At 42.1% G+C, this 11611-nt stretch overlaps 1 protein-coding gene across 1 annotated transcript; it reads left to right on the forward strand.

The window, feature by feature from the left end:
• Positions 1-364: 364 nt before the first annotated feature.
• On the forward strand, positions 365-2000 carry rxfp3.3b (relaxin family peptide receptor 3.3b; the record flags this gene model as incomplete). The annotated part of the gene is given in 2 exon segments (XM_084555888.1): positions 365-397; positions 400-2000. Coding segments are annotated over 2 exon segments (1209 nt in total). The 3' UTR covers positions 1576-2000.
• Between the last annotated feature and the right edge of the window lie 9611 nt (positions 2001-11611).

An 11611-nucleotide genomic window follows, 5' to 3' on the forward strand; every position in this document is an offset into this window, starting at 1 on the left:
AGAAGAAACACGCTCACATAACTTAATTAATGAATGGGGCTGTGAAGGGTTGTTGGGATGAGGGGGAGAGGGTGCCCTTCCAGCTCCGGGACCTGTCCTGCTCTCTGTCAGTGAGCTGGCGCCTGTCTTCTGGTTGCGTCCGTGGGGCACGCGCCTCCTCGGGCACCAGCAGACCATAAAGTGAGCCGCGCGCGCACGGGACTCAGCAGTCAACCAGTGTGCAGTGGTGAGAACACCTCCGGTTCGCCCAGATCTCCCGCTGAAAGCAGAGGAGCAAAACACACAGCAGTATCAACATGAGCAACGGGAGTTCCGTGCGCCTGACCGAGCTGGAAGACTCCTGTCTGAAAGAGCGCAGGAGGTGATGCGCCCTGCGAGACACGGGTCGGGTCTGCTGTGACCGGAGAAATGACGGAGCTGTGGAACCACAACACCACGTCGTCCTCGTGGAACCGGTCCGCTGCGGATCTAAACCGGTTCAGTAGCCTGGATGACATCGACATACCGGCGGACGGCTCACCAACCCTGCGCGTCCTCATCTCCATCGTGTATTCGGTTGTGTGCGCAGCCGGGCTGGTGGGGAACTTGTTGGTGTTATTTCTGATGAAAGCGCGCCGGGGCAGGAAAAAACGCTCCAGCATTAACCTGTTCATCCTTAACTTGGCCGTGACGGACTTCCAGTTCGTGCTGACCCTGCCGTTCTGGGCAGTGGACACGGCTCTGGACTTTAGTTGGCCGTTTGGAAACGCCATGTGCAAAATCGTTCTTTCTGTGACAGTGATGAACATGTACGCCAGTGTGTTTTTCCTCACTGCAATGAGTGTCACCCGGTACTGGTCGGTGGCCTCGGCGCTTAAAGACCGAACTCGGCGGCGGGTGTGCCCGGTGCGCTGGGTGATCGCCGGGCTTTGGGTCTCCGCTATAGTGGTTTCTTTGCCAACCGCTGTCTTCTCCACTGTGAAGGACGTGGCAGGAGAGAGGCTTTGCCTGCTGGGCTTTCCAGACAGTCAATCGTGGCTAGCATTGCACCACCTTCAGAAGATTCTGGTGGCCTTCGTGTTCCCAATGTTTATCGTCACCATGTGCTACTTGCTCCTGCTGCGTTTCGTCCGCCTGCGTAGCATGAACAACAACCAGATAAAACGCAGGTCCAGGGTGACCCGCTCGGTCACCATCGTCGTTCTCTCTTTCTTCATCTGCTGGATGCCCAACCACGCCATAACATTCTGGGGGGTTCTGGTCAAGTTCAACGTGGTCAACTGGGATAAGACATATTACATGGTGCACACGTACATCCACCCGGTGACCGTGTGCCTGGCGCACACCAACAGCTGCCTGAACCCGGTGTTATACTGCCTCATGCGCAGAGAGTTCAGGAAGAAGTTGAAGGACGTGTTCTGGAGAATTTCTTCACCTACCGGAGCGAACACCTGCCACCTGCGTCCATTCTCTGGGACGGTGAGAGCGGAGCCGGACGACACGCAGGTGGCCATCCCGCTGAACAACGTGGAGACGGAGAACTGCAGACTGTCTGTTCTGACGGACCAATGCGACACGGACGGGCTACAGACGTAAACCAGACTTTTACAGAAAAAAAGGCTCTGAATTGAACATCTTAAAATCATTGTCACAGAAACTTGTGCATGATGACTGGCGTATATTCCTCAGTTTAACCACGAACCACAAATTAACAATGACTCTTGATTACTTGGTAAATGTTGGTTAATTTTAACCACTTTTTTTTTTTTTTTTTTTCCACAACAATATTTTAGACGTATTGCTTTTAACGACGTATCACTAAGTGATTTCATGTGGACTCATTGTGTTTGGAGCGCACCGTGCAGACTGTGCCAAATTTTGCGCCCGAGTAAAAAATGGGACAGTTGCAATTACACGTAGGCTAAGCTATTAGAATTATTTTGTCTTTGCTTCAAATGGATTCATAAAATGTATCTCTACTGAAGGTGTGAAACATACTGTGAACAACAAATTACACGCAAATATCCAAAGCGTTTCTCCTTCACTAGTCTTAATGCGATCTCACACCACTGCTTTTGGTTTTGGAAATCTAATTTTACTACTATTGACTCACGTAAATGGGACTCAGTGCCTCATCCAGTGCTGCTTTGTTCTCTAAAGGGCTCTCTGTGTGCAGACATTAGGGTTGGAGCAGAGAGCTCCCACGGGGAGGATTTCTGCTGCTGCTTAAAACATAATTCTGTGAAATATTATTGGCGTTTGATGTGCAGAGTGGTTAACGTAGTAAGTAAGTGCATGTAAAAAAAAAAAAAATCAAACGCATCCTTAACTATTCTTGTATAATAAAATCTTTAATTTGTGTTAATAATTTCAGTGTCAGTGCTGTTAGAGAGTTATGTGATCAACCTGCTCTGATGCTTTCAGGGGTTCAGTCTGGGTATTTGGTTGTGGACTAACTTTTAATTTTTAAATCATTTTATACCGAACTGTTGCTGCACGGTCTATTCTTAACTCCCTCTATTAAAAAAAAATCCTAACATGGATGACTTTTATTTGGAAAGTTGAAGGTAAATGTTTATTTTAAATGTTAAAGACAAACTTCTCAGTGCAGAGCACTTAAGGGGAGCTATTTTGAGACTGTAAAAGTCGTCTGTGCTAAAGATCACAGCTGTTTGGACATTTTAGAGTCCAAAAAATGTATGAGTTTTAGAAATTTGACAAACAATATGTTTAAAGAAACTCAGAAACTTCTACTTTTACTTTCTGCACAAATAGTTAAAGAAATGTACCTCAGCTGAGCTCCATTCCTACACTGTCCAAATCCATCCAGCTAGGCCAGTGTGCAGAATGTGAAGCATACCTCATTAAACCTGCAGGCTTATGTGGTTTAAACAAGTTGCAACCAATCACAACTCAGTACTATAATTATACTTCACCAATAACTCACTTCATTAAATGTCGTGAAAAAATTCATGACAATTCATGTTATATTATCCTTAAGCTCAGTTTGATGTCTTTATACAGCTCATTTGGTATGACCAACAACACACACCCTAAAAACATACGGTCATTATCAAATAGATCCGCCTCAAAATCAAACAAGGGAATGTCTCTTTGCATTTTTGGCTTTTCGTGTGTTGGCAAAATAGCTTATATGCTGAACCAACTATCTAAAATGTTGACTGTTATTTTGCGAAGAGGTCAAAAACAGTGAAATCTGTGAAACAAGCTAATGAAACGTTGCATCTTCTGTTTTTGTGGTTTTCTATATTCGTAAAATAAACTAGTGTGAAACTCAGAACTTGTAAACATTCTTTCCTCACTGGCGTTGTCAGTTTTGGTTTCTGTTTTCTGAATTGGTTTAAGGGTTTAAGGAACAAATAAGTGCAATTTCTCTTTCAAGTCCAGGCTAAAGGCAAGAATGTATAAGAAATGTATGTAAAAAAAAAAAAGTAATTTTCTCTAGGTTTGTTGAAAATAAAGACACATTAACTAATGTGATTGTTACATTCATGACTTTCCTGTTAATTTAAGAACACCATTTGTCAGATGATGGCCAAAATGACCCCTCCAACTGCTACCAATTTTGTTCTAAATGGCTATCATATTGTTTTAAGCGTGACGTCCTTTAGCCATTTGGTTTGTGTAAATTGGAATAGAAACTGGTTATAATTTTGCTTTTTTTTTAAAAATGAAAAAGTACTAAAATACATGTTAAACTTTTTGTGTGAGATTGTCTTTCAATTGTAAGTGAGTCATTTTCTTCCAATCTGTTGATTGCCTGGCCAAAAAAAAGCTGCCACCAAAAAAAAAGATCACACACTAATACTTCATTGGACCACCTTTAGCTTTGATTACAGCACACAATCACTGTGGCATTGTTTCGATAAGCTTCTGCAATGTCACAAGATTTATTTCCATCCACTGTTGCATTCATTTTTCACCAAGATCTTGCAAAGCCTTCTCCAGCACATCCCAAAGATTCTCAATCAGGATTTTTTTTCCGACCACATTTCTTCCTCCAAGACGATGGTTCTCCACTATCCTTCCAGTTTTTATTAATGTGTTGGACAGTTCTTAACCCAATTCTAGGAGTTTCTTCAGTCTCCTTAGGTGTTTTCTCTACTTGATGCATGCCAATGATTTGACCCTTCTCAAACAGACTAACATCTTTTCCATGACCACGGGATGTGTCTTTAGACACGGTTGTTTAAGAAATAAGACGCTACTCATTGCATCAGTTGGGGTTAAATAACTTGTTGCCAGCTGAAAGGTAATCTCCCATGCAGTAAATATCCAATGGGAGGCTTGTTCCTATTTGCTTAGTGAAATCCAGGTGGCGAGGTGTATATTTCAATATGTCATATTACTCTTATTACTGTGCTGCTCAGTGTAAAGAATTGTGAGTAGATATATTAATTTACCTGTTTTTTGCCACATTCAGGTGAAACTGAATGAGCATTTGGGATTATTGCTAAAAATAGATAAGATGCATATCAACAGGATGCAATGGTGCAAGAGACACATAAAAATGACAAACCCGAAACAGACGTATAAAACCAAGGCAGAACAAAGTACTTTATGTAATGACAGTCCAGCCTATAAACACAAAGTTGGACTTTGCTCCTCCTCATGCGAGCTTGCAGAGGGAGCTCAGTGAATCTTTCATCACATAAAGCTGCAAACAGCCTAGAAACAAGGAAACTAGTGGTGTGTGAAAATACAATTGCCCATTAAAATAGAGGTCGAAGAAGATGAACACACACACAGTACATTGCAGTGAGTTTATTGAGGTCAGCAGCGCTTCCCTGGCAGCCTGTGTTGGTTCTATGTATTTAGGCTTGAATCGCCAGTCAGGACGTGTCACATACAGAAGTTACAGAAGCACATTACTTCCTTTGTTTTAAAATCTACTACTACAGCTCACTGGAGAAAAACAAAATGGACTAAAGTAGACAATTTCAAGCTAACTAAATACATGAGTTGGGCTGGTCATTGACAAACTCAAGGTCTGAAATGTGCTGCTAGGGACCCCTTTAGGATGTGATCGTGTGTGGTTCATCGGGTGTAAATTAATTAATGATCTGAATGTGAAAGATGAGCAGGACTCATATGACCGTCCATAGTGAGGACAGAGTGACAAACAAAGACATGCTGGTCTTGTGTCCTAATCCAGGGACACTGTAAAAAGAAATCATGTCACATGGATTAACTTTGCCACACACAAGGCTGATTCCATTATACCACAGATAAAATGGAAATACTGTGCTCTTCTGTCCTGCATTGTGCACTGCACAAGAGACATCAACACTAAACATTGTAATGGTGCCAGGCTAATGCGTCAGTCAGTGTTTATATCCCCTGCAGGTGGAGTTCAGACAGTCATTAACAGTTGTCTGTAAGATCAGACTGAAAATGGAAAAATAAAGCCTACGGCAGGTCAGACTCTGAGGGCATCGTCGCACAGTTTTCATTCTCTAACAAGTTTTCTTATAGGGAGGAATGACTTTATGTGTCACGTTGGGTGGCTATGATAACTACCGAGCAGACTGGTTGTGTTGATTTAATAACTGTTTGACATGAAGCGCTGCGGGCAAAGTAGCAGCCTTGTTAACACTGTTCGTAAACATATCCAAACCCCTAACTGGACACTCATAATGCAGTTTTACATTCCCGACTTGATAGAAAGGGCCTGGAGTGGCTCATCCATCACAATCGCGCTGCCGCACCAAGGTGACATATGAAGCTTGCAAGTCTCATTTATCACAAAGGTGCATCTCTTGCATGCTTGTTTCTCAGGTGTTTTCAGTAAAGCTTCAGACATAAGACATAAAATAGGATGGACTGAAATTCCACTGACCTGTTTTCATGCACATTTTCATGCTGTAATAAATTCCTGCTGATGTTATCGCTATAAACAAATGAATGCAGAATGCTAAATCATTGTCAGATTGCTGCCAGTCTTACCCAAATACTTCCTATTGCTGCAGCTTCAAATGTATTTACTGGCAAAAAAAAACCATATGGATATTTCCTGGTACAGTTCATCAACAACTAGTCGGCAAATCAAGACAGTCATTTTCTGGATCAGTCTGAAAGCTGTAACTGGGGATTAACAGTCACAGTGAGCTGTTAGACGAGGGCTGCAGGTGACAGGGCTAGGGTTACATCAGGAAACATCACTGCAGATCCATCACACCCTGGACATTACTTGTTTCAACTCTTCCCCTCTGGTAGGTGCTGCAGAACACTGAATGCCAAAATAAGCAGACACAGAAACGGTTTCTTCTCACAGGGCATCACTCTGATGAACAGTTTACAGTCAGACACAGACAGTCCCCTTCCAACAAAAAAATCACTTACTTCTTATTGTTTACATTCCAGTATAAGTGCACTGCCTGGTTCTTCTTAAGTTAAGATAAAAGCAGTGTGTAACCGGAGTCAAATTCTGCAATGTGTGATGGCTAACTGGCTAAATGTCAAGCTGCTCACTGGAAGATGGAAAAAGGCCTTAAAGGCTTGACAGTGGCTGGTTTCCATATCCTCAGAATTCTAAACGATTAAATTGCATTGAACTGTATTTGTTGCCACCACATGTAGCTAAATGTGTCGACAAATCCACCAAGATGGCAGTTTTTGAGATAGCTCGGAGCTCACCAACAACGTTCACATCACATTGTAACTGTAACACTATGCAGTCTGTGTCTTTCTGGGTTTGTATTGCAAAAAATATTCAAAAACGACACTTAATAAATGAATTTAAAATTTAAAATTATCCAAAAGGGCCCAAAACCACAAACACAACCAAACTGGCTGGGACTAGCTGGGACTGGCTGACAGTCAGCTTGTGACTTTGACAGGGCCCATCCGTCGCCTGTCACTCAAGGCCCTTAATTAAAGATTGCTGCTTGTGAGAGGTGGAGTGAATGAGGGCTTCCCTCTTGGCATCAGTAGCTAAAGTGCCCTTGAACAAGACACTAAGGCAGTACACGTGGCTGCCCAAAGCTCCAGGCGTGCTCACTACCTTGTGTGTGTACATATGGATGGGTGCAATACAGAGGATACATGTCATTTCCGTATATAGGACAATAAAGTACTATATTTTCATTTCTTTATGTTGCCTCTGTCTTGTTAACCCATCAGTGTGTATTTATAGTTGCTGACCCCCAGTCCAAGGAGAATCTGTCTTGTCTGCTGATTTGCAGCCTTCCACATTTAAAGTCTAGTCTCTTTCTTTTTAACCTCCCAGATGGTCATGGTTTTCATGATGTTTCCTGTGCCACAGTTCCACATTGTTTTCATTTACTGTCTTTTTTGTGTTGGGTTCCTCCTTTATGAGTATTTCAAGTACACTTTTAAGATTTAAAAGCTGGTGTCTTTAGTGTTGGGCAGTTCGGCTCTGTTCTGAGAGCCGGCTCTTTTGTCACGACTCCCAAAGAAGAGCCGGCTCTCTCAGCTCCTGAACAGCTCTTTATTTAGTATCGTTTATAGGTTAATATTTTAACCCACCACAGCAAATACTTATAGTCACTCATAACTACTACACATACTCTCTTCCTCACCGCTGTCTGCTGTCTTACTCTGTCAGTCACAGTGTCTGTCCGCCTCTCTGCTTTCACATTTGGTATGATCCTAAATCCTGTGATTGGCCACTTGATGACTTTGATGTGCCCATCAAAACAAAGTTCTGCCCCCGTTCTCACGCAAGCAGAAATGAACGAGCGTAAGGAACAACAATAGCTGGGAATCGGCTCTCATTATTTACTACCAAGCATCGGCTCTTAGAGCCAACTCTTTTGCACATGACACATCACTGATACAGGCTGTGCAGCTGTCTGTCTGTCTGTCACTGATGGGTGGCTCAAGTATCCTACCTTTACTGCTGCTCTTAATTATAAAAAAGAAATAAAACATTTGAATATATCTGTAACCTGCACTGGTAGGTTGGCAAAAAGTTGCAGTCTTAAAGAAGAACCTTAGAGATTGTAGCCACAGGCTCAGATATGCACTCTGACCTGAGCAAGACATTGCCGTTGGTCCTCTTATTATCAATCCATGTACAGTTGGCTGTGGCTCAGTAGGTAGAGCGGGTTGTCCACGAACCAGAGGATTAGCGGTTCGATCCCCGGAATGTGCCACATGCCGAAGTGTCCTTGAGCAAGACACTGAACCTCCAGTTGCTCCCAGTGTGTGGCACTGGTGTGTGAATGTGTGTGTGCTTGTGTGAGCGAATGGGTAGATGTGTCTGAGACTGTAAAGCGCTTTGAGTACCAATAGGTAGAAAAGCGCTATATAAAAGCAAGGCCATTTACCATTTTATGCACAGTTCTCTCTAGTCTGTGAGCCTAGTAATGTTTGTGGCACCCTCAACATTACTGATGAAAACACTGTATATTTGATATATTGCCAGACATAGTTATCTGTGGGCACCCACTTCTGTCCTTATTTTCCCTTTAGCTGTTTTAGTTGCACAAACCAAACCAAACCAAAAAAGTCTTTTGGAATCAGGTTATTTTATCACAGCTCAGTCAAGTACAGTTGTATTATGTCTTGATCAGACGCCAGGTGAGTCAACAAAGGAACTGCTCCACATTTAAACTTGCTCCATGTATAGGGACTTGCCCTGCCCTGTGCTGTAGAGTGCAGCTGTTTTGTGGCTCAGATGTTTTTAAAGGCCATTTAAGCCCAGTGCACACTATTTCTGCACGCACAGAAATACAAACAAGCCTGATGAACATACAGACACCGTGACAAAGCTATGACTTTACAATTGTGTTCCAAAGAAGGGCGTTACCAGTCAGACAATTCAGGAACTGTTAGTGTTTTGTAGAGGAACGTGCCACCGCTTTAGCAAACTGCTCACAGTACACCCTCCCATCAGCTCCAACACCCGCTGCCTTCAGCAAATCATCCACTGTAAAAAGAAGGACACTGTCAATCAGAGTTAGCTTTAAGGAAAATATTTTAACACATAGTTGTTTTTTCATACCTCCTGGGAGTGGCAGGGGGCATTCCTTATAGGGCCATATGTTAAAATGACATTCATAGAGATTTTCATCAAGTTTTTCAACAAACGAGGTAACACACTGAACCTATGTTCCACATATTTTCATTATTATAAACTAGAATTCCTGACTTCAGTCATGAAAACTCCTGCTAAAGTAATCTCTGTAAACAAATACCTGGATATGAATGCAGGAAGCTAGGTAGCCAGAAAGAGCAAAAATCTATTGTAAAGAGCTGGCCCCTCCAGTCAAACTGAGCAGCTGTTCTACATTTCTTTCACTCCAGATGTCATGAAAACATTTGCGTATTTGAATGTTCAGATGAGATGAAGAGGAAAATTGAGAGAAACTGCTTGTGTGTCCCCTCTGAAATACATTGTTTGCTTACTTGTGTCACATCTGTTTCTCTTCTCAGGGCACTGGTTTGTTAAGTTGAACAGCCAATCAAAGTGATCTCTCTCACCAACGCTCCCTGTCGCCTATTCAACATGCTGAATGGCCTAAAAAGCTGGCGTCAAAAGTCCAGCTAGTGGCAACAGTGAAGGACACGCTGCCAGCTAACGTCACGCTTATCAACGGACTGTCACTAGTAAAAGGCTTCTCAGCAAGGACCCTTGCTGTTCACTGAATCATGCTGTGTGTAACATAAATTCTGATTTTAGATGGAAAAAGGACAATGTAGTTTGTTTTGCTGCTGTTACCACCTTTGTCAATTTTGAGATTGCCACTTTAACTTTCAATAGCAAATAAGACTTTTATAAAATAAATATTTCATTTTAAGGTTTTCTCTGTTCAACTGCCCAAGATTCATTTGAGCAGAAACTAGACTGGTCCCTGGTTCATCAATAGCTGTTATATTTAACATTTCAGGCTAGTTAAGGTAAACCAATGTTCTTCTCTCACCCTCTCTGTTGGTCAGTTTCTCCCCCAGCCCTGTCAGTTTGGCTCTCAGCTCAGAGGCTAGGATAAAGCCTTTCTTCTCCTTGTCAGCCATCCTCATGGCCTCCAGGATCTCCTCCTCTGGTGCCTCTTGCTGGAGTTGCCGGTGCATGATGCTCAGGAAGGTGGAGAAGTCCAGGTCTCTGCCCTGATCTATGAAAAATATTTTTACTGGCACAATCTGAACAGTGGCCGAAGAAATTACATTATGACAATTTAATATTAAACCATGAGGTGGTAATAACTAATTTTAGTAAGATTTGTGGACTAATCTTCAAAGTTTGTTTCTGCTAAAGATTAAAAATGACTCAAACACAGTAGAAGAGATGCAGGACAACAAGTCTTTTGGTGGGGTGTCATCCCTATAGACAAACTTCCCTTTGTTGGTTGTGCTGGAGTTTGAAATTACATGGTGGTTGTGTTGGGTTTTATGGGTGGGTTCTGGGGCCACAAACCAAACTCCTAGAACTCTGTGTAACTTTTTGGTAACACTGTATAGCCACTAAATTTTGTTTACATCAAATTTGTATTACACACTGTTTATGTGTATCATGTAGTCGTGTTGGTATCATGAACAATATATATGCTGCATGTTTGCTAATTTCCTTTATCCTGATGCTTGATTCAAGATTCAAGATTCAAAATGTTTGTGGTCATATACACAGCAAAAAACAGCAGTTTAGACCATCTTATTTTGTCCCTTCCTAAGTCTCCCCTACTAATATATAACATAAATATACATCCTACAAAGAACAAAATATAGAAAAAAAGGTGGAAGAGAAATCTGTTAAGTTAAACGCTAAAAAGCTCAGAATTTTGTGCCACAGACACAGTCAGTGGGAGTGATCCCAATTGTATCACTATTTTAGAATTTCTCATTCTCTCTACATCTCCTGCACCCCGGGCTTCCTCTCATATGAGTTGAATTGAATTTATTATCACAATTTCCAGAAATTATGACTTGTAAACTCTGATTTCCTCAAAGCGCTGATATGTAAAACATTGCACCTAATTCTGCTTAAAACCTAAGAAATGCTAAATGTTTGATGAAATTAAACCTGATGCATTTATTTGCCATTGCACTGTATTCTAATCATTACACTGCATTTGTAATCATATAACCATGGAAGTGCACACGTACCTAGTTAAAACTGACATCGGCCCCATTTCTGTCTTCTAGCCCATATTTACGTGAATGTAGCACGAAGTCTATCGAATTAGCAGTCCAGCTACTCTTTGGGTAATTTGGATTGATTTGGTAACCATGGTAACATGTCTAATTAACACTCTATGTCTATTCTTCGTGGCAACCTGGCCAAAAATGATTTCACAGAAACAAGTAACAACAAGTAATACACTTATTCAATTGAATTTAATTGAACTGAACTGATTTTATCCATGTACACATCTGTGTTCCATTGCTGTGGATGTTGAAAAAATTGGACAACAGGTCAGACAGGTGAGACGGGTGAGACAGTCAGACGAGAGTACCTATGCTGTGGCTCAGCAGGTGTCGTTGTACCTCAGATGGAGTGGGGTTTGATCCAAGGCATCGCATCACTGTTATCAGGTCCTGGGCTTCAATCTTGCCGTTTCGCTTGCGATCGTACAGAGAGAAGCACTCCTTGAATTCTGTAATGACATGAACACATGACACCTAGCCACATTTGTTCAGTCATACAGGACAA

The sequence above is a fragment of the Chelon labrosus genome (genome assembly GCF_963514085.1).
Source record: "Chelon labrosus genome assembly, chromosome: 11".
Classification (NCBI taxonomy): Eukaryota; Metazoa; Chordata; class Actinopteri; order Mugiliformes; family Mugilidae; genus Chelon; species Chelon labrosus.